This window comes from Acomys russatus, chromosome 21 (genome assembly GCF_903995435.1).
Source record: "Acomys russatus chromosome 21, mAcoRus1.1, whole genome shotgun sequence".
In the NCBI taxonomy this organism is placed as follows: domain Eukaryota; kingdom Metazoa; phylum Chordata; class Mammalia; order Rodentia; family Muridae; genus Acomys; species Acomys russatus.
The window spans coordinates 54,433,698-54,457,410 of record NC_067157.1 but is presented as its reverse complement, the minus strand read 5'-3'; the positions used below and the strand labels follow the sequence as shown (position 1 = coordinate 54,457,410).

Genomic DNA, 23,713 nt, shown 5'->3' with positions numbered 1-23,713 from the left:
AAGGATGGCAGCCTTGTCCCGGCCGGCCGACGGCAGCGTGGAGCCGGGATAGAGGAGCCGCCTTCTTGTGTATTCCACTCCGCATTCCCAGGGAGCGTACAGCCCTGACCTATCCATTTAGGTAATTAAAGCTTCCATTTGGAAGTGTCCTGCAGGAAGGTGAAATCTGGGGGAGATAAATGGCTGTTGCGCTCCGCATCCAGCCGCCAGGTCCATCATCTGATGGACTGCTGGAAACAGGCCGGGCTGCCAGGCTCTCATAAAAATAGAGATGAATTGGGCTGTGGACAATTCTCTAAGGCAAAGCAACTCTGTCATTTTCTTCTTTGAGGGCTATAATTTAATTGTTAGTCAAGGTGGACGCCTGACACAGGGGGCCCTAAGAGCTCTCCGACCACCATTGGCTGGCTGAGAAATTACTCCAGTTTATTTACTTAGCCGCCAAGTTTGTTTGGCATTGGGGTGTCACTCCCAGAAGCGCAGCTGGCTGTCACAGCTGTGCCAGACTTACCTTCCAGGCAATTTTGTTTCCTTTCGAGTCATGCTCAAGGGCAATTGGGAAGTCTCCTCGCTCATAAAATTTTCGGAATGCGGTAGGCTTGGTTGGCCTTTCTTTAAATGCCCCTGCAGCTGGAGGGCCCCGTACCTTGAAGGAAAAAACCAAAACAAAACAAACCAAAAAAACTCATTACCTTTTAAAAATAGGCTTAAAATAAAATAAAATAATGTAAACCTTTTGCAGAAAATTTACTTGAAATAAAGTCTAAATATTTATAATATTTCTTTTGGAGGGGAGGAGGTTCGAGATAGGGTGTCTCTGTGTGGCCTTGGCTGTCCTGGACTCGCTTTGTAGACCAGGCTGGCCTCGAACTCAGAGAGATCACCTGTCTCTGCCTCCCAGAGTGCTGGGACTAAGGGTGTGTGCCACCACTCCCAGCTTATTTTAAAATAATCTAATAATTACAACTTTGACACTCAAGTCTGATGTACGATGTTGGAGGATGATGAGACAACAAATTTAAAATATTTCTTTTAAAATTTCTCTCTGTCTCAATATGCGTATATGTTTAAAATGATGGTCTATGTTACTATAAATATTAAGCACAAAATTATAGACTAGATATAAGGTGAATGGTAAATTAGGGAGTTTATAAAGAAGAAACGTGACCTACTATGTGTACATATAGAATGCAGTTGGTAATCTCAATTCACCAGGAAACAATATTAGAATAAATTATGTGAGACCCTCTTGCTCCCCAAACTGCATTCTTCATTAAAAGAAATGCTTTCAGTAGAATTATTCACGCTGAGTGCTATCTTTTAAATCTTCATTATCTGTATCTGAACTAATCCACTAAGCTATAGAATTGAATGTTGAATAACCTATTTATAAAACTGCAGTCTACTGAATTGCTACAGTACAGACAAGCAGAACATATTCATTTGTCTTACTTATTATAAAAAGGTAACTACCAGTCATTTCATATACTAGCTTAATAGAATCACAACTGTTTTTTAAACAATATGAACAAGTTGGCAAATAACTTAGCTTAACGTGATTTGTTATATTAATTTACAATGTTTTTCCTGAAACTTCAGTTTTAACAAATATATTAACATCTGCAATAATGTCATAAAGTAGGGATGCATACATTGTCTCTAGTTTATGTATGGAAGGTAATATTTGGGATTTTAAGAAATAGGAACGTAACAGGATGCTGAAATGAAGCTGGCGCTTGTTGGAGGTTAGGATGCACGCGTGTCCATGAGTAAGCAATGTGGGGTCGTCGGCAAGAACCAACACTACTGCTCTGAAGTGTTGAAATTTGTACTGATTCAGAGTTATTCACCACCACCTTCAGCCAGATTCACTGAGGTGGAAAATGGCCATGTACATTCGACAGCTACCCTGCACAGGTTTCTCCACTGGGAGCTGGACATAGAGGAGATGGTGTTCTACCCCACAGTTACCACGGGAACCGCACAGCTGGGGCCCGAGCTGAGGTGCTGGACTTCGCATCTCATCAAGTGTTAAAGTTTCAGTCATGATTTGGTGACTTGATTGAGGACTAACTTCGGTCTTTCTCCTCTCTCCCCACCTCTTCTCCCTCTAATCCAAAAGATTACTTTAAAAAAGATTATTATATACCAACACGACACCATTTTAACACCATCAGAAAAAGTGACAGAATAAAATCTAAAAAATGAAAACTTGGCCAAAGTATGGTGTTGTGAAGCACAAACACATATTTGCTGAAAATGACAGTGCTGTGGTGCACGGGAATTATGTGAATATGTGGGTGTGTGTGCTGATATTTTAGAGTCTTTAGATGACTGGGCAGCATAAGTCCCATGTACTTTATTTCTCTTATTTGACTTTTTCTTGAGATAAGTGTAGATCCTCGTGCAATTGGAGAAAACATTACATAATAAACTTCATGTATTCTTTATCCAGTTTCCCTGCAGTGTCTAACCCCTTGGGATTGACTCTGCCTATACAACTTGTAGAGATCTGCAAACATCCTGTTTTTCAAGATAGTTCAACACACTCTGACACTAAGCATATTCTGTGCCATGGACACACTACAGTATGCTAAACAGTCCCCGTGACATCCATCTGGGGTGTCTCCTCTTGGGGGCTAGCATAACTAACGCTGTACAGTTCTTTATGTGCTCAGTAGAGCGTTTCCCCACTTTTCTTCCCCTTTTCTTTCTCCAAAGGTTTTAAAATTATGAATGAATGACCTTTTTATTACCAAATGTGAATTTTTCACATCAATTAATATGCTTGTGTGATTTGTTTTCTGTTATCTTTGATGATGGAGGTGTGAGCTTTGGGAGGTATAAATTCTCTTTCCTTGAGTTATACAGATATTCAAATCATGCCTCCTATTGTATGGTGGTTCATACTTTTTAGCGATTTTCTCATTTCATCTAGACTCTCAAAATGATCCGTTAGCATGTTCCTCATGTCTGCGGGATATGTAATGACATCCATTATGCATTTCTGCTTCTTGGCAGTTCGTGTCTCTGTCTTTGTCAAGTCTTGCTAGGCGTTTACTGTCTCTCTGTGGAGACTCACTCTTTGCTTTGATGTTTACTCTATAGTTTGTGTTTTCAATTTCATTTGTGTTTATTTCCTTTTTTTTTAACTTGACTTGCAATTATCTTTCTAGTTTTTTTTTTTATGGATGCTTAAATGATTGATTGGAGACATCCCCTCTTTTTCAATGTATGCATGCACCGCTGTAGCTTTCTCTGTCAGTACTTTTTAGGTGCTAGCCTAACTAGTCTGTTAGGTAGCATATCATTTTCATAGTCCAGTGGTTTTCAAAAATCTCCTGGATTTCTGCGGACTTGGTATATTTGGATGGCTTCGCGGTTTTAAGTTTGCTGAGTCATGCTTTATGATCCAGGACATGCATTCTACTGTTACTGTTTAGGATGCTCTGGAAATTTTGATTAGGCCCTGCCCTCGTCAGACTTCCATTGCTGTGACAAACACTGTGACTAAAGTCAAGGTGGGCACGAAAGGGTTTATTGCAGTTGTAGTGCCTAACCAAGGGAAGTCAGGGCGGGAACTGAAGGCAGGAACCTTGGGGCAGGAACTGAAGCAGAAGGCACAGGGGAGTGCTGCTTACTGCTTTACCCCTGTGGCTTGCTCAGCCTGCTTATACAGCCCAGGCCAACCTGCCCAGGGCTGGCCCCGCCCACAGTGGGCTGAACCTTCCGGTGTGCATCCACTGAGAGTCCATCTCCCAGGTATTTGTAGTTTGCATCAGGTTGACAAAACAACCAGTTTGGTCCTATTTCCTGATAGCGTTGCTGTGTTTCTCTGTGATTTCCCAACAGCTATTATATATCAGTTGTTGAGAGAGGAGTGCTTTCAACTGAAAATGGGCATTTGCCTAATGCTCCACATTCTGTAAATACTTGTTTAGCGTGTTTGGCCACACTGTAGTCTGGTATGTACATCCACACTTGGGACTTTTATGACTTATTGACAGAATGACCATTTTTATTATGGATTGTTTCATTATGCAATGATTTTCTCTCTGTGTGGTAATTGTTCTTTGAAGTTTGCCTTACTTAATATAATTATAGACATACTATTTGTTTTTAACTTATGATCAGGGTTTTATGATAATAAAGCTATCAGAACATAGATTTTCATGAACCAAAATTAGGAGAAAGACGGAGGCTCTGGGAAAAAAGTCTCTCTTAATAAGTATTTATTTCATGTTACCATTATCCACTTTCTTAAATTTTCAACATTACTTTTATTACATTTGAAAATATTTTTAGATAATATAACATTGGGTCATGTTACATAATTCACTCTATCATTTATGCCATTTACTATGTAAATTTAGATCACTTGAATTCAGTGTATGTCTATGTTAAGAATTAAGTACGGCATGTTGATTTGTTTTTGTTTTTTCCTTTGTCCAATTAAAAAAAAAAAATCTTTATTTCTTCCTTCCTGGGAGTTACTTGAATGTATTTAGAGTTTATATATTGATGTATCAGTTTTTGAGTATGCATCACTATAAGGCTTTCTGTAGTGATTGGTCTAAGGGTTACATTATATATGAATAACATATCCTAATTTTTAGTATTGTTCTCAGTTCTTACGTAGAAATCTTACATCTCTACATATTCCATTGCTGGCTATTCATAATATAATCAGGGACTTTTACAATTTCTTCTTCAACTGACAAACATAATTGTCAACTCTCAAGAAGGACAATTGGAGACCACTCTCTCAGAAGAAAAGCCTGCACCCGCACTCTCCTATTTCCCCACACAACTGCACTTTCTCTCAGCCTTAGTGTCTGAACTGTTGTTTATACTTAGCTTCCACCATGCTCCTCCTTCAGGTCATCCCTAAATCCTTTCTTTAACGCTTCCTTTCTGCAAGAACTCTCTTAGACGTTCTTTCAGAGAGAAATGCTGAGAACATATCCTCTTACTTTTCAGTCCTCAGAGACTGGCCTGGTCTCTGCACTCAGAAACAGTTTTTCAGCGGGTTATAGCATTTGCAGCTCACAGCTCTTTCTTTTAGACCTTGAAAGACAACACTGCTCCCACGCCGCCTCCATGGCTGCTGGAGACAGCTCAGGGCTCCAAAATGTCTGACTTTCTAAGTGCCCTGCTGCTCCCTTGTTGCCTTTAGTGTTCAGAACTTTATGACAGGCCTTTGTACACATTTTTAGTTAAATGAAATTTCAGCTCTGCAAATCTGTAGATTATTGCTCACATGCTGAATTTGGGAGGTTTGGGTGCCTTTCAGACCCAACTACTTTTTCTTCCTTCTTTTAGATTCCAATGGCATTAGACTTTACATTTTCATTATGTTTCAAGTCCTCTTTCACTGTTGCTCAGGTTGGATGATTTCTGCTTCTTAATCTTCTTATTTGCCGATTCTCCCGTCTGCCCTTTCCACTCTGCTGCGGAACAGTCTTCTTGTTTAACATCAGCTACTATTTCTTCTCATTCTAAAACTTTCACTTGATTCTTTATTTTCTGGGACTTTCGATTTTTCCAATGTTTTCATCTCACTGAAGCATTTTTAGCAGTGGGCAGCTAACGTCAATTTCTCTTTAACCACACATCTAACTTTTCTGTGGCTTTAAATGCTGGTGTTTATTGATTGTACAGTTTCATTCTCCTTGAGGTCTTGCTGAGTTGGGGTGTGCTATGGACTTTTAGCAATTCTATATTATGAAACTCTAAAGTTCTTTTCCTCCTCATCTATCTCTTTCCCGTTTGACCCCCTCCGTCCCCTCCCCCTGTTCCACCCCCACCCCACCCCCTTGCATACTAGTGCTGCTTGGCGCCTTTCATCCTGGAGAGAAGACAGGCTCACGAAACTCATAAGAAACTTATAAGACGTCAAAAAATGTCACAGAACTCAGGATGTCCCGCCCCAAGGTTACACTAATATAAGCTGTAAACGGTTTCCAGGGGAAGCAGGTTCTGTGAGTTGTCACCCATGTGGGGGGACTAGTCTTTGAGGCAGCTGCCTCTGAGTGCCCCACACTCCTACATGTGATACCACCAAACTCACTGACTCACCAAGCTACACAGGGGTAGAACCTTCTCTTTGTTCTGTTGTCAGTGCCCTATCTGCAATGAACAGATGTCTGCACACATGCCCCCAGGAAAAGTCACATAACAACTAGACACGTCCTCTACTACTGAGCTACAGCTCCGACCGGAAAAGAATGCATTTCAAACCTTCTTTTTAAATGTCTCTGCAGGGCTGTGGGATAGAGGTCATTATTTGCAAACTGGGGTAGAAGTAGTCATCCCTTTGTGGACCAGAACAAAGAAGTTACCATCCATACTAAGAAATGGAATGGATTCTAGCACCTGCGAAGTCCCACCATAGCTCCATGATTTGTAGTGTGAGTAGAGCCCAATTCCCAGCACCGTACATTGTCCCAGTGTGTAGGAACCAGGCCCGACTGGGCTGCCTGCCTGTCTTGCTGTTTCATGTCCTGTTTCTAGCAGCTCCCATGTCTGTGTTTATCTTGGTTAGCTAGTCATGTTTACTGCTCTGAGAACGCACCCCTCCCCTCCTCTAGACTTTTCCTCCTGTGTGCAATCACCTCTTGAGGGATTTCACCTGGGAGGAGGATTCCTGTTTTGATGCCTATAAGAAGGCTCTTTGGAACTCTGGGACGAGGAAGAATAAACCACTGCCGCAGCTGCTGCTGTGGCTGCTGCTCTCTTAGCACGAAGGACCCGCTGTGTTTGTGTGTGTGTGTGTGTGTGTGTGTGTGTGTGTGTGTGTGTGTGTGTGTGTGTGTGTGTGTGTACGCGTGCACGCGTGTGTGCATGAGTTAAATCCGCAGTCCCTTGTCCTCGACTCGGTACCGTGGTGGTGCGGGCGCCACACCAGTGGACAGTAGTATGATTTCCGCCTGTCCACTGGGTGTCCTCTGATGCCACTCAGTAGAAAAGAGGGCAAGTCTCTCACCCCTATTAAGTAGGATACAAGTAGGTGCAAGCTGAGCACAATGTCTCTACTGACATACAGGTCTGGGTACCCTCACTAACTCAATGGAACTGAAGAGCACACCATCTCCTTTTAAAACGTGGCTATTAGGTAGATATTTGCTAGCTATTGTTTTTAAGTTTATCTGTTTCTGAAGGTCCTCAGTGTATGTAGTAAGCCTAGCTTCATTTATTTGGCCTAAAATTTGTTTGCAATCATCCTTCCCTCTTTGCTTTATATTTCTTTTAAAAACCATTTCCTTTTTGTCTCTTCTGTTATCCACAGTACAATCTTTTTGATTCTGAACTTAAATTCTACCTGTTCAAGTATTTGAAGGAATGAACACATTTCTCTCTAAGGAAGCCTAGAAGGCTTTTAATAAATTGATATAGACAATGTACAGTTCTTTCTTCCCATAAATTCCATGTACTCCCTACAAGAGTGACTCCACACCTGAAGGTCCATGGAAAGTCTATGTTTGAAGAGGATTTTCCAAAGTAACCCATGTTAATTTGTGAACCCTCACCAACATGAGATTATTTCCTTCAGTGTCTGATATCTTCTACCTTTATTTTAGTTTTTAAAAACATATTTACTCTTTTATTTCTGTTATGAATCTATTCTAAGTTGGCTCTTGTTATCTCAAAATTGCAGCTTGTAAGACCAGAGAGGGCATTATCAGTTACCCCTCGCAGTGCAGTGGTGGGACCCTCACTGTGTCCTTGGATAACACTTTCTGAGTTTCAAACAGAATCTGTGTGAGTGTGTGCTTCATAAGGGGGTGTAGCATCTTTTATATAGCCTACAAGCATAGCATCCCAAATAACTCCCCAAACCTATGCATTCCAGGTGAAATACAGAGCAACTCAAAGAAGAGAATACAGGTGTCATTAGCAGAGACCACACAGAAGATGAACATCTGACTAAGCAACTCCCAAAACACATAAAGTACTGCTAAGGATTCTTAGGTAAGTTTGTATTTGTGGAAGAGGAAATGTTGTAAATTTTGTTTTATGTCTTAAGATTTCTACTCTGATTTATTATAAATAATAGAAAGCAAACAAGGAACCATAAATCAAACTGGCTTTGTGGGAAAATGCAATTAAGATTGCCTGAATGGTGGGGACAATCCGTAAACCAATTAGGAAGAGTGGATGTCACAGCAGAATGCTTTTAATAAAAGCTAATGCACTTGGGAAGCAAGATATTGAATGCAGTTTGAGATGACTTCAGATGACAGAGTACTTTATATGCCTGCATTTATTGAATGTTCTGTAATGGATTTAGGACTTAGATCACTGTGTCTGTCATAAGGCCACAAAAGTAATAATAATAAGTGGGAAGGAATTTAAGGCTCTCTCAAACTCTCCATCATAAAATTTAAAATTTTCCTTTTCATTATTTTTATTCTTAAGCATAAACTAGAGCTATAAAAAGGAAGGACTTTTATTCCAAATGGAAAGTTGACAGTGGGTAATTCAAATTAGTCCATTTAGCTAACTCACTAAAATACTGAGGCCAGGAGATGGCAAAGATCATAATTCCCAGTTGCATAAGCTGCAACCTGGAATTGTTGTACATTACAGCACAGCTGCTGTCCAGCGGGGTGGCATCTCTGCAGTGCCTCCGAGCTCCTGCTGTGGTATAAATCCAGTCTGCAGCGCTTGTAGCCAGCGTCCTGAAATTTTTTGTTTGTTTTGTTTTGCTTTGCTTTATTTCATTTGGTTTGGCTTTTCGAGACAGGATTTTTTTTTTTTTTTTTTTTTTTTTTTTTGTGCAGCCTTGGCTGTCCTGGACTTGCTCTGTAGACCAGGCCAGCATCCTGAACTCTGATTCAGAACTGCCGCAACTCAGCATCTGCCCAGTTTGCTCATCATAACTGTTTTTGCTTACCAAAAGTTCTGCAATGTCTAAGGTTATTAAATGAACAAATGAAGAAAATGCCAACCAAATTAAGATGATAAGCAAACTGAGCAGTGGGAGAATGTGAAGAACACAGCAAAAGTGAGTTCCTATTGTGGAGGCGGTGATAGGGGGACATTTAGCAATATGCCAACCTAATAATAAAGCAGTTCTTATAGTACAGTATAGTATGGTATAGTATTACAGCAATATAGAAATATATATTCAATGGATTCCTTAAAAGTCAGACATAGAAAGCAATGGTTAGTGGCCCGGAAGCCAGATATTTTAGGAAGATTATCCTGTCGAGGCCTAAAAACAGAGACATAAAACAAGACATTAGTATGTATAAATCACACTGCTTTCAAGCCCTGATAAGATGCCCTGTTGCAGGAGGAGGCAGAGTGAGGAGGTGCAGCCTGGAGCCCAGCATGATAGAGAGAAGGCTTCAGTGAGGGTGGCATCTCTCTCACAGATGTGCTGCTTGACAGATATGACTGGCATGGATTTCCAACAAAGCCTTAGGAAATTGCTTTTACATACAAAGAACTCAAAGAGGTTAGACCCCCTGCTGTGAGTCTCACTGTTCAGTGGCCACCTGAAACAGGCAGCAAGCCCTTCATCTAAAGGACTGGCCCTCAGTTACTGTGCTAGATGTGGATTTAGGCAACATACAAAGGATCAGCGGATCAGTGTGAGGTCTGTGGGGCTACGTGAGATGTGAGAGTAGTGGGTGACAGAAATAGAGGCAGGACAAAGGCTCAGGTCTCCATACTAAAAGGTTGCAATGGCCTAGTTGTGGGAACCATGTAAATGAGCACAGACTTCAGAGTATTTGGAGGAAAGGTTTCTGATGAGCTATAATTCTAGTATCAGTTAGTAATTTGACACTTCCAAACATAAAGTTACCAGAAACCTAGGTCCTGTAGATGTCATACCTTTACACTTTCAGTGACCTTTCTACTTAGTTTCTATTGGATGTTTCTTTTCTGTGCAATATGCAATGTTTTTGCAACTGATATTAAAATTTCAGTTTCCATGGATAAGGAAATTTATATCAACTATTAGCAAGTATATTTTGATTACCTACCCCCTTTTCCCATTGTAATTAGACTGTTAAGTACTTCTGGTATATGCTTTCTGTACTTTGTATTATTCTTGTAGGATAAGGCCCTCTATTTGAGATATAGGGTTGAGTTCATGCACTTCATGATTATTGACATGATTATTCACTAATTAAACAGGAGACTAGGTCACGCTGTCGCTCAGCTGATGTACTGTGAGATGCGAAGAGGTGCAGGTTTGCATTTTAGTGTGAGTTCAAATACACGTCTCTGCAGACATGCACTCTGTTCTTTTCCACACGGTTACCAATTTGTACAGGCTCTTCATTTTCAAAGATATTAAACACTGGACTATTGATCAAAAATGTTTTCTTACCATCTTTAATTCTCATTTCGTTTATTTGGCACCTGAAGGTTTTGAGATTGTATGAGTGCTCCCCTCTGTCTTCTATTTGCTCTTGTTGCCGCCAGCCCTACCCTCTCTAGGTCATTCCTTTGAGTGCTACACAATGAATATTCAAATAGACTAATTAAATTATATCTCTCATCTGCTTATGATCCATAAATGATTTCTTATTGACATGTTGCACAGACTCTTGGGAGCGGATTGTGATCTCTGCTGTCAGCCCTGCACAGGCACCGAAGCACAAGCCGCCACCAGATAAAGCCAGCTACGGTGTGCCTTGCTTCTTGGTGTGCGGGATCTCACATTTCCCTCAGTCTGCAGTCAATTCTCTCTGTGCTCCACGCTGTTCTCTCCTCTTCCTTTTCTCCCAAGTAACCAAGCAATGACTATTACCTTCGAAATTCAGCACAGATGCCACCCTTTCTAGTAAGTCTCCTTCCTGTCCTAGCATACGATCAGAAAGATTCTCCTTCACCCAGGCATTAGTGGATAAACAGCTGTGATAAGATGGCGGGTTTAGCCTCTAGAAATCAACGTTTCCCTTAAAGGAAAGGAGAGCACATAGAGGAAAAAAATAAATAAAAAGGGCAAGAATCTCTGATGGTCCCTGAATGTTCAACAACAAGATGTTTTGATAGGCGACTAGGAGTGGTAGGAAAACAAAGGAAAAGCATTGTAAGAATCAGGGATTGAGCTTTTGCTATGGGTTCAGTGATGCAGGGAGGCATCCGTCGGCCATGGCTGCTCTACGGTCAACTGGACTAGACTGAGAGCTATGGCTAAGACTGGCTGAGGACACACCTTCTGGTGCTTCCAGAAGTGACCGAGCCATGAGGACGGAGCTAATCTACAGATGGATTATAATACAACTAGACTGTTGGGGGGTGCTAAGAGTGTGGAAGCTAAGCTAAGTAGAGGCAGTGGGTGACAGGGGTGTGCCCTGGAAGGTGCACATCGGCCCTGCCCCTTTTCCATTCACCTGCCTCCTGTGAGGTGAGCAGCTCTCACACTGCCTAACACCCTTGTGTCTCAGCCTAACCTCTACCCCACAGCCATGGAAACTTCTGACACAGCCAACTAAAATAAATTGTGCTTTTCAAATAGTCTCTCGTACAGGTATTTATCAAGTCCAATGCACACTATGCAAATGGAGAACAACAGTGCCATGACAGGACAGAAACCAGCCTGGAGCCCAGGAAGGAATGAAGGGAAATATGAAACTAAACCAGATAGGTCTCATAGGAACAACCCTATGGCGTGTCAGAATAAATTATTAGCCAGGTGTGACTGCTGAAGGAAAGAAAAATTAATAGTAATTAGAAATCAGTCAAGAAGAGTGAAATCAGTGAATAACACTGGAATTAACGAATTACTGAATCCATTTAGAAGCAAGGTGTGCTTAAGAATGGAAGATGCACGTGTAACTAATAAGCTTATTTAACATGGCCAGAGACTTTGGGCACCACTGATCTTTTGTTTAAAAATCCACACACTCTCCACACTCAGGAGACTGAACCATGAGGACTGCTACAAGCGTGAAGCCAGCCTAGGTAACACAGCAAAATCTCATCTCAAAAAATCCATGAGTCATAACACAAATTTAAATAATCTTAAAAATAGAGGTAATCGGGAGATGGCTCAGTCAGTAAAGTTCCTGACGCAGAAGCATGAAGGCCTGACTTCAGAGCCTCCTCACAGCCCCAGTGACACACGGACATACAGAAATCAAGTCAGACCTCTCCAGCTGGCCAGGGCAGCCAATCTGAGAGTGCTGGTTCAGTGAGACAGCTTGTCTCGATTGATACAGTAGAGAGAAGTGCGCATGTGTGTGTGTGTGTGTGCGCGCACACACACACACACACACACACACACACAGAGAGAGAGAGAGAGAGAGAGAGAGAGAGAGAGAGAGAGAATTGAGAAATTATTCCTAAAATATATTTTACATACAATCATAAGCCTTGGCATTATTGGAGAAAAAAGACAATCCAAACACACTATCCCCAATATAGATATAATTTTGGATAATAAATACAATATATACAGAATCTGTAACAGAAGTAAAAATGTGGCAAGAAACACAAAATATTAAGCTCTGTGTAGTAAGGGCTTAGCCCCTTGTATTGGGGAACACCGTCCTTTCATCAGGAAACATTATCTTTACTAAAATCTGCCTGTAATTGTCAGTGGCTCCAAATAGAAATGTAGAGTCCTATAAACCTGGATTTTATATAATGCCAATGAGAAATAATTATTCAGGTAATTATACCCTAGATTTTTTTATTCATGTGCTTTATAGCTAACAATGAGTAGCTCACATGTGATTCATCTGAATTTTCTATATATTTCATATATTTAAGTAGTTTATTGTTCACACAACTTTATAACCAAAATTTTGATACTGATGAATCAATGTATTTTCTGTGTGAAATAGGCATTATAAAATATACATTTCTGCCTTGGAAATTCATTTGTACCAATAGAAAAGCGTGACTAAAATCTAAAGTTTCTATGCTATTTAATGAAATAATTTCATTTTGCTCAAAGTGCTAAAGGGGCTATTTGACATGACAAGTACGAATGCAGACTAGAGCCAGTTTTCTGTATGTGTAATGAAAAGATTTAAGTTGGCACTGTTACATAATGGTCACGTTAAAACAAATATTTTATGATGCGGTTTTTCTGATGGCTAAGCTGAGCAGCATACAATGTTCTCAGTGTAAGACAGGATCTTGGTTGAAGCTTCCTCCTTTGCTGGCTAGAATTCATATGTTGCCAGACGTAGAAAACCCCCTAAATATGCATGGTCTCTCTTGTGTTACTTTTGATAAACTGAGACGTCGCAGCTGATGTTTCAAGGCTAGTTGTTCTTAGCCGGGTCAGTTAGGAACGATTTTCTTTTCACAGATGCTGATTTTATTGGGTCCACGTGACTTACAGAGGCTTCTGTAACAGTCAAGACTCAAAGGTTGGGAGTCAGTTTCGGTTGCAGCATTTAGAAATGGTAAATAAATGGTCAGACACTTAGAGCTAAAGTTTTATTTAGCATGCTGCCTTTCTATCGCTTAAAATTGCCCTGATATCAATGATTAGACAGGCATCTATCTCATTTATAGCTTTGTTTGTTGGTTGGTTTATGTTAACAGCCCACGGTGTTGCTTTAAATTCTCCATTGTGGGAGAAGAAGCCAAGACTGTCAGCCTTTCCTAACATAATGAGATGCAATAATCCGATAACAAGAAGGGATCTTAGCAGGTCAAGGCTCACAGAGTTTACTTAAAAGCTGCCCCTCCCTGCAGTTAAATAAAGAAAAGGCCATGCATTTAAGGCCCCACGTGTGGCTCTTGCTATCCACTTGTCTCCAAAGAGACTGTGTATTTAGTATCTGTCCAGTAGGACTGATAAAATGCCTGAGTGACTGGGGCAGCTTGTCAAATGCACTGTCACACCTAACACTGAGGCCAGAGATATGAGTGAGTAAATGTGAAAAGAAAACACAAACGGGTAGGAGTTTATAATATATTTTAAACTATATTCTGTTCTCCTAGCACCGCTAATGATGAGGAGTGTGGAAAACATTTTCCTACGCAAACATGGGCCCCCTGTGTCTTGCAGCAGTTGCTTCTTACTGAATGATTAGAGCAAAATGTGGGGTCTGTATATGTGGAGACATAATTATCATTTGCAATGTATATATTCTGAGTATTTTAATAGAAAAATTGAGAATGCCATGTCTAATGATGCAAGCCAATATTTTCCAGAAAAACCAGCTGCCTGATAAAAGTCAATTTTTAGAACTGTCTGCAATAAAACATTTATACTGGCAAAAATGTTCCACTTTCTAATCACTGTAAAATAAAGTACTTTCAAGTTTCACACAATTTGCAGGGATATTAAATACCTTAATTATGAGTTAGAAAAATCTTCAAAAATCAGATGAGAAAAAACATGCAAAATACCCTTACCCACACACAGGAGTCTCTAGAACTCAACTGCAAGACACCCTAGTAAGCAGGAGGTTTCAACACTTCCCACTGTGGCCCATTCAACAATCAGAGATATATTAAAAAGTAAAAAAGAAATGAAATATACCTAAAAATATGTTATGTCCTTGATAGGGGATATATCATTGTCTATTCACATGTTAAGTCTAGTATTCTTTTTAAAAATAAATGTGTTTCTTAGAAAAGACACATTTTATTCTTCACTTGTAAAAATTGGTTGCTTGTGGCCAAAATAAAGTCCAAGTATTAGCCTCCTGCTCACTACACTGAGGGTAAGCCTGAACGAGCCACCCTCTACCGCATCTGAACTGACAGAAGTCATCAATCTGACAGCTTTAGCAATGGCCTCCATTGCAGTCAAAGATAGCCTTCCTTGCCCAGCCATGATCTATTTTAAGTACATGCATAAGGTTGTATGCTTTGAATTTTATAGAAGCATTGCATACATTTGTAATGTGAACACACACACACATACATACACACACACACCACTCACATCGCCCGCGTTAGTGAGGAGTTTCCACACGTATCTCCTTTGAAATATTTTGCTGTATTTTCTTTGTACGTACACAAGGATATATGGATAACCACAGGCAATGCATCTTGGTGTTAGAAATACAAGAGGTAATGAGAAAATGTCCTTGCGCTACTAGTAATACGCACTGAACATCAAGTTAGCATGGTTTCTAGCATAAGCATTTCCCTTTATTTATTTTATCCTGGAACGCATACAAATACAGCGGGATAAATAAAAACAACAACAATAACAACGAACGGGCTACAGGCTCCACTCATTGCTGAGAGGCACTTTGGGCATGGCTTACAGGGAGAAAGGCAAAGGGCCAGGTAAAGTGAACAGATCATGGGCGGAGCCAAAAAACAGCTTAAAACATTTCTAGTGAGGAGAATGTAAAGAACAAAATGTGTTTCTTTCTTGCAAGGACGGATGTAAACAGGTCTCACAGAGAGGTTTTTCATACAGTAGGGGGTAGAGAAGCAAGCAGGGAATGTCCCCGAGATAAACATATGAACCAGTATTGTTTTCCACAGTCATTCTTTCTGAAGCAGAGGAGGAAGTTTTAGATTGTGAGCCTGGAGGGATGATCCTTCTGCAACAAGATCCAGGAACCTCCTGAAAATAAGGCTCTTGGAGAAGCCAACTGTCCAATATGAATGTTAAAACAGGACCTGGCACAGCATCAAGACAAGGATACTGAAAAAAAAAAAAGCCTGGAAGAAGAGCAAAGCTCTACTGAAAACTAGTGTGCAGGGCTAAACTGGGCTCCTCGCCAGGAATTTCAAGTACACAGCAAAGGAAGCGTATCTATGAAAGATGACCAAGAAAGCAGAAATTTGAGCTTTATGATGGAGAAAAGGATGGTGGTGCAATGAAAGATGGAACTGGACCTGTCAAGACTCTGAAAAGCAAGCATTAATAAAAACTTAAATATTAAGAGTGGAAGAGGGTCTGGCAGTGGTGGCACCCTGCTTTAATCTCAGCATGAGGAGGCAGAGGCAGGTGGATCGCTGTGAGTTCGAGACCAGCCTGGTCTACAAAGCGAGTCCAGGACAGCCAAGGCTGCACAGAGAGACCCTGTGACAGCAATATGTGCTCTTAATCTCTGAGCCATCTCTCCGGTTCCTCAGTGTTGCTCTTTCTCCTTTTTACCCATCATTCATCTTTCTTAACAATGCTTCATAAATTCAGTAATTACCTTCCTATTTGAGCTAAAGGGCAAACTACACAAGGATCATTAACAGTCACGTTTCTTGTTAAATGAGTACTGCCCAGTGCAGAATAGGTGTTCAGTAAGTGTTTGTTGAATTACTACATTAAGTAATTTGATCATATAGTAGAGGTAATATCAGGAATAAGAATAAACTATATAATTAAATACATAGCACTGGGTGGATTACATACTCATTTAAAATAAAATTGTCACTCTTAACACTATACATAAAATATGATACTATATTAAAAGAATTCAACTTTAAAAGCAAACAAAACCCCAAATAAGTACAAATTCAGTAAACTATAATTTTTGGATGGGGAGGGCTTCCTCAAGCAAAATAACAATATACATCATCAACAAAAGCAAGACTGATGGGTTTATCTACATCAATGACTGTTCATTAAAAGAGAAAAAAATTAAAACGAGCACGGCCTACCACGCCCTCCGAAGAGATGCACACAAACATAACTGACAAACCATGTCACTGCTCCACTCTCTCAGCAAGCCAATCAGAGCAGCCTCCCCAAGTCCTGTCCTGTGGGACCCAGCGGAATGGAATGCAGCCCAGGCCCTTCCATCCTCCCAGCCAGCCAGCACTGGCGGTCCTGGCCCTGGCAGTCCTAAGCTTTCCGTTTCTGTAAGCTCCAGACAGGCGTGGACACAGGCTACTTCTCACTTCGCATTCACGTCCCTGCTCTGTACCGATTTCTGAACCCACCTCAGCCTCCCATCTAAAACTCAAACGCTGCAGCATGCTTCGCCCACTCCCGGCCTGGCATCCTAGGAACTTTATCACCTGCTTGTCACCGGCCTACCCCAGGGCCACTTCACATCTTTTTTTTTTTTTTTTTTACCCTCTTTCACAGAAACCTGACATGTTCCCAAGGATGCTGTCTCCCCTGAAGTATTGATTTTCTTTCCTGAAGCCATTAGACAACACTGCCTCAGATGGAGAGTTTGCTTTGAGTTTCCTTGTAGATTTCAGACTATTCCAGACTGTTCAGACCCCAGCATCTGGGACACAGCTGGAGACATTTGTCCACTCATGCTCCTTGTCTTGTTCTCCTTAACGCTCTGGACCTGTGTTTACGCTACCCAGTTGTTTACTGGCAAGGATCCACAGCCTGTCTATAATTTCAACTTCTGTGCCTTTCTCTAAAACTGTCACCTGAAAACCTTCATGACAGAAACTCCAAAACTCCAGCAAATTCCATCTTCACTGCTTGGTCCTCTCTACACTTCCTACATTATCCAACTTAAAGTCACCAGCCCTTGGTAGCTTTCCCTCTGGCACTCACTCAGAACTTCCCCAGACGATTTCTTGCTTTCATGCACTTTGCAAAACCTTAACACTACCTAAATCAGGTTCCTGCCAGCCGAGCAGAAGGCCACACACCTTAATGTGACTGAAGTAAAACTGCCAGTTCCACTCTGCTTCCCATGTCCGTTCAGCACCGCTCAGCAGAGAACTGTTTCAGATTCTCTCGTCAGAACTCTAATACTGTTTTTCCCTCCTCACTCACAGCTACTGCTTCTATAGTCAGTGAAACACAGAAGTAATATTGAGGCCTGTGATAGGCTCCTGACATCCCCTCCACATGCCTGACTGCATAGGGAACATCAGAGCGTGCCCTCTGCCTACATGGATGGATCGCCTGGTTTCACGTATGGCTGACTAAGCCCAGGCGTCCCCGGATTTTATTCCTTCTAAAACTTTCCATGACTGCTTTTGTTTACAGCTGTAACCTGCCCTGAACTCTGCACCTGCTTTGTAGAATAAGCACACCACAGTACTGGATTAGATTATAACCACAGAGATGCCCTGTTTCCAATGCCACACAGATAGACAAAGAGCGCATGAGTCCGGCTGGCCAGAGAAGCAGCCCTTCCTGGCTGTAGGTCCCAGGATTTAGGCATGAATGAGAGAAATAAAATGCCCAGATTCCTGGTGTTTACATCTTTCAAGGGGATTAAGCAGACTATAATCTATACGCACACTGCTTAAAATAAGGAGTCAGAGCGGGAGAATAAAGAAGAGATGCACTCACTGTAGCCAGTGTTTGAGGTCGTTTTCCAGCACACATGAGTGTGTGCTGCCCGTTAAGTATTAGTGAACTAGTGATTGAGTCTCAACACTCACACCCACTACCAAGCATGCCTTGAATCCTGGGAAATTGTGATTGTCCAGTGAAAAATGAGAGCAGCTACCAATTCTACCTAGGTAGGTACATTCTAGGGAAAAATGTATGGTTAGAAATATTTTATGTTCGTTTACAGCAATAAAAATTCTATTACCTCTTAAATATGCGTATTTCTTTCTTTCTTTTTCTTTCTTTTGGAAATCTCCTTGCACAATACATAGCATTTTGAAAAGCGACACATCTTGGCATTTTATTTGAAGTATCTACTCTCCAATGTAGCTCAACAATCCACAATTGCAAGCCAATTTCAAAGATTTATTCAGATCTATCCTGGAATTAAGTTGTCCTTCGATACACAGAGGGATCAACAGAGATCTAGAAAGTCTGTTCTTGCAGACGTTTTATTGTTAGAGCACCATTACTGCAAGAAGCATATCATATCTTCTATGTACTTAAGAATGGATAATAAATCCTGTGCACAGGAAAAATCAGGTTTTACAAGGTTTTGGAGAAAGGGATATATACAGGAAGATTTAGAAAGTGAAATGCAGGTGACTAATGAGCCAGAAAGATTGATTTACAAGGGATGATTAAAAGAATTAACTAGGTATGGAACAGGAAGAAAAAGATAAAGGATGAAAGAATGTGACATGCCTCATAGCAGAGCACTCCAACAGGGGACTTGAAAGCGACCAGAGAAAGTAAACTGATACAAGAACCTGCACCCCATGAGCAGACCTGAATAAGCTTTAAAGATGCAAATTTTCAACCTCCAATAGCTGGTTACAAATGTGTAGAAATCCAGACACATTTCTTTATTCTTTTCGTCCCAAGCGCACAATATCTAAAAATCATGCCCTCTGGATACATGTTGCTATTCTTAGGAAACTGTATGAAGCAGAATCATTCTTTTTATGGATACAACTGAAGACCCACTTGCTGTTTGAGCTTCATAGCTAATGTCAGTGCTGAGAAAGAGTAAATCATTCAAGCTAAAGGCTAATTTAATGCTTAGGTCTTACTTTGTGCAGGTAAATGTATTTGCAATGTTATATATAATATGGTATTTATAGATTATGACTCAAATCATGATAAATTATGATAGGGCTTTCCAACAGTGATGTGATTTTTTTGGTCTGGTTTTGAGACAGAGTTTCTCTGTGCATCCCTGGCTGCCCTGGAGCTATCTGTGTAGACTGGGCTGTCTTGAGTTCACAGAGATCCACCTAACTCTATTTCCCAAGTGCTGAGATTAAAGGCATGTGCCACAACTACCTGGCAGGCTGTGATAATTTTAAGAACGATTAAAGTGATTTAAACTTACACTGTCTAGACAAACATATTGGCAGAGTTATCTGGTCTTGGTTATTGAGGCAAAAATTATATATAATTATAGGAAATTGCTTTCTATTATGAAAGTCCAAACTACTTAGAATAGTCTAAATTAATAGCTTATAATACATATAGGCATTAAGTAGTATAAAGAAATACATTCATGATATTTATATGATGTGAAATGAATTTATTTAATTTTCATATACCTACATATAAGAAAGCGCATTCTATAGCTAGTTCACTCTCTAGCTAACTATTATTTGATACAGCATTATTCCTTTTGAGCTCTATAAAGAAAAATATGCCCTTGGTAAAACATGCCTGAACATTGACACAATTATGGATTTTTATGATGATTTTGAGTTTTCCTTTCAAAAATAAGTTGTTAGTTCTATATGAACATAGACATGTTCAGATATTTGATGTGCCAATACAGCTATGCTATAAACACAAAATAAAAGACATATATTTCAAAAAGACAGCAAAGCCTAGTATTATAAGAATAACAATAGGTTTTGGGGAACTATTTCAGAAACCCTTACAGCAAAGCTTAGCCAAAATTCATTATCATGAAAACTGCTGCAAGTTTCTCTGAGCCAGTTCACTACGTCCCTATCCAAAGAACAAAAGGAAGAAGAAACAACTTCTCATTTTTATATAATACATTATAAACTATGAAAAATATTTAACATTTAAAGTTTCAAATCATTCTTTTAAAATCTTCATCTCAAGGTCTTGAAAATTCAGGACAGACTCCACCTCGTGACCTCATGGTTAGGATTCCCACAGCTGCAGCCTGCGTCCAATACCCAGACAAGACACAGAGTTGGAGATCCTATTTACAATGAAAACGCAAAATATAAGTGTGAACAACCTTGTTAAAAATGGTCACAGATTTGAAGAGACATCCAATCGAGGACACAGGTGATAGGTAAAGATATGTGAAGAGACTCCACGTCATATGTCATCAGGCGCGTGCAGACTTACACGAGAAGCCGAAACCTGCTACTAAACAAACTCTGCAGTCCAGTAGTCATGTGCCAGTGAGCAACGCTACAGTGGGGCTCTGGAACATGAGGACAGATGTGCAGCACTACAGTGGGGCTCTGGAACATGAGGACAGATGTGCAGTGCTACAGTGGGGCTCTGGAACATGAGGACAGATGTGCAGTGCTACAGTAGGGCTCTGGAACATGAGGACAGATGTGTGGCATCGGGAGAGAATGAAGACACTGGTCACCTGTTGATGTTCAAACAAGTGGCCCAAAATAGCTCGGGCTGTCTTTGTTTATTCAATCATAAGCCTGCTTGCCATCACATCAGCACTCCAAAAGCCTCATCATTATAAAAAACAGCTTCCCTTCCTCCTTCCCCGCTCTCACTGGGTCAATAACCCACCCCCATGCCAACCATATTTTGCACTACAAAGCACAATTTCAGCAAGCCAAAAAAATTTGTCTAGCCAGGCCTCATGTTCTGTGGGCATGAACACATATCCAGCTGGCAGCAGATGTGGCTACACAGTTATGCGAGGTGAAAGACAGATTAGCCACTGTGGGTATAAGTTCAGTCATCAAATAGCACCCCTTTGTCATAACACTTTTTTAATTGTAGAGAGAGATGTGCTTATTGGACCAAGCAACCTTTCTTGATATGCACCCATCAATTCCTGAATACTTATTTCCAAGAACCATTTTTTAAAGTCTATGTTAATCAGACACATCTGGAGGATCGGAAGAGGTAGAGGGAGGAGAGGAGGGCTTTACTCTTTGAGAGACTTTTGAGAAAAAGATGGACAGGACTTCCAGCCTGCCTGATCCTGGCCGTGTCTGTTACTGGCAAAATGAAACTAAATATCGCTATGAGGAGAGGAGAAACAGCGCAGGGAAAGCAAGGAGAGGTTGTAGCATATGCCATCTAGGTGATAAGCACAAAGGCCACCAGGATTCACCACAGCCCGTGTAAAGTGGGAAGGGTTTCCGTGGGCTTTGCCACACGGAGTCCCATGAGCAACACACTCATGGACTGTTCCCTACAGATGCTGCATGGCCACCGCCAGTTATGTCTCTTAATATTTGTCCAAACTTAGGTCCACACAAAACTAGATACATGTTTATAGTAGCTTTATTCACATTTACTGGGACCCAACCAAGATACTTTCCCGCAGGCGAATGACAAACTACACTACAATACACCCAGACAGGGCAGTATTCCTCACCACAAAGAAGGAACAAGGTATCAAGGCAGCAAAGGAAAAGACAAACCGTAAGTAAGCATACTAAGTAAAACGTTGACTTGAAAGCTACAGATGCAGAAGGCCAAGTAAGTGATGTTTGGGAGCATCACAACTATGGATCTGGTGTAAAAAAAAAAAAAAAAAAAAAAAAAAAATGAAGAGCTGCTGGGAACAGAAGGAACAGACAGGCAGCATATAAAGGTATTTCGCGTACATTGAAGACAAAGCACCTGTGCAATGCTGTGACAGTAAAGATATGCTCTGTACATCTAATATTGTACGAAAACGACCCCCAAGGAACCTACAGCTCGGGGTCACAGATCTGCCAAGGTAGGGCCTTCAACTGTTCAACTGTGGTGTGGTTCTGGGGTGGCACTGCTAATCGGGGGCTGTGGATGTGGCAGCAGGTGGTTGGTCACTCTACCTTTTGTTCCCTTGTTTGAACCTTAACTTGATCTTAAAAAATAAACTATATTAAAACAACAACAGCAACCTGGGTCTTAAGTAACACACCACTGAATTAGCTTTAATACCTTTCATAAGACAAACCAAAGGACAAGTGCTCTAGACCCCAATTTGATACCCAGAACATAGGGTTATGCTTACTTCAAACTATATGTTCCCTAAAGTAAAATTTACAAACCTATTAACATACAACATACATAATGTAATAATATCTTATTTATTATAGCCATAGTCAAATAATTCATATCATCCTTAGATGTGAGTTTATGTAGGAGAAAAAGACACACATGTGTGCTTACTCACATACACAGTGTATGTGGATGGCAGGTCACACACATTAAATCTCCACAGAATACACACAGTGCATGTGGATGGCACATTACACGCATGTGTTAGCTCCCCCACTACATATTTCTCAAGTGTTTATGGAAATTAACACCATTTTAAAAGCTCCATACAATTCCACCCATCAAGCAGAGGGTATTAATTTAAGAAATTTGCTGACACGGGGAAACATAAAGTATTCATTATTAACAACTGCCGATATCTCGTAGCTTCCCCAGCAAGTAATAAAGCTCTAAGTACAGAGGACATCATGGCCCTAATAAAATTGGAAGGTCTGCTCAGTCTGACAGGGTACAAAGTAAAACACAGATAAGCTTCCCAGAGAGGGATAACCTAGTATCAATCACCTCTCGGCTACTGTGCGAAAGCGTACGGCAGAGCACATGTTTATTTTTCCTATTAGTACAAACTGTTAGTCATGGAAGAGATGTCCCAATTGCTGCTTGCAGAACTTCTCCTCCTTTGTGTCCCCTGGATCTCGTGGCGTACATGTGGTGTGCCATGCTCAGTACTCTGCTTCAGAGAGCTGTGCTAACAGCTGGCTGGACAAGTCCAGGTGAAGCCTGTTAGGCCCAAGCAGCGCAATGCGGAGGAAACATCTAAGACAGCATTGGATACTGAACAGTTCACAATGACAACTGATAGAAGACCAAAAACAGAGAACAAAATATTGTGTTCATTTAAAGAATACATGACTCATCAAAAAAGGCAATGCCATAGCCGTTAAAATCATATTTCTTCTGAGTAGAGTTCACAGCAGGTCCTGCCTCTCCTACTCATTCCCAAACTTGCTCCTGTGAGGATCCTTCCGTGGACCTAGAGCCTCTCTTCCTTAAGTCAAGTGAGAGGAAGGTAATCCAGGAAGGTGGTGGCTACCCCCAGGAGGGCTTTACGGACTGGATAAGACGGGCACACGTTGGTTCCATACACACTCCATAGGCTATTGCTTGGTTAAAAATAGACACAATAAAATGCAGGAGATTGGGGGGAAAGGTGGTTCTACTGTGTGCTTGGGTACAGAAGAAAGCTGGTTTTATAATACACTGGGGGGGGGGTGGGATTTAACTCAGTGATATAGC

The 23,713-nt window shown here is 40.9% G+C and overlaps 1 protein-coding gene across 1 annotated transcript in view; it reads right to left on the bottom strand.

The window, feature by feature from the left end:
* The window catches only part of Pacrg (parkin coregulated), a 440,569-nt gene that overhangs the window by 372,920 nt on the left and 43,936 nt on the right, over positions 1-23,713 (bottom strand). Inside the window, exon 2 of the mRNA XM_051164090.1 lies at positions 512-646. Within this exon, the coding sequence (XP_051020047.1) occupies positions 512-646 (135 nt within the window). The remainder of the gene's footprint in view (positions 1-511; positions 647-23,713) is intronic.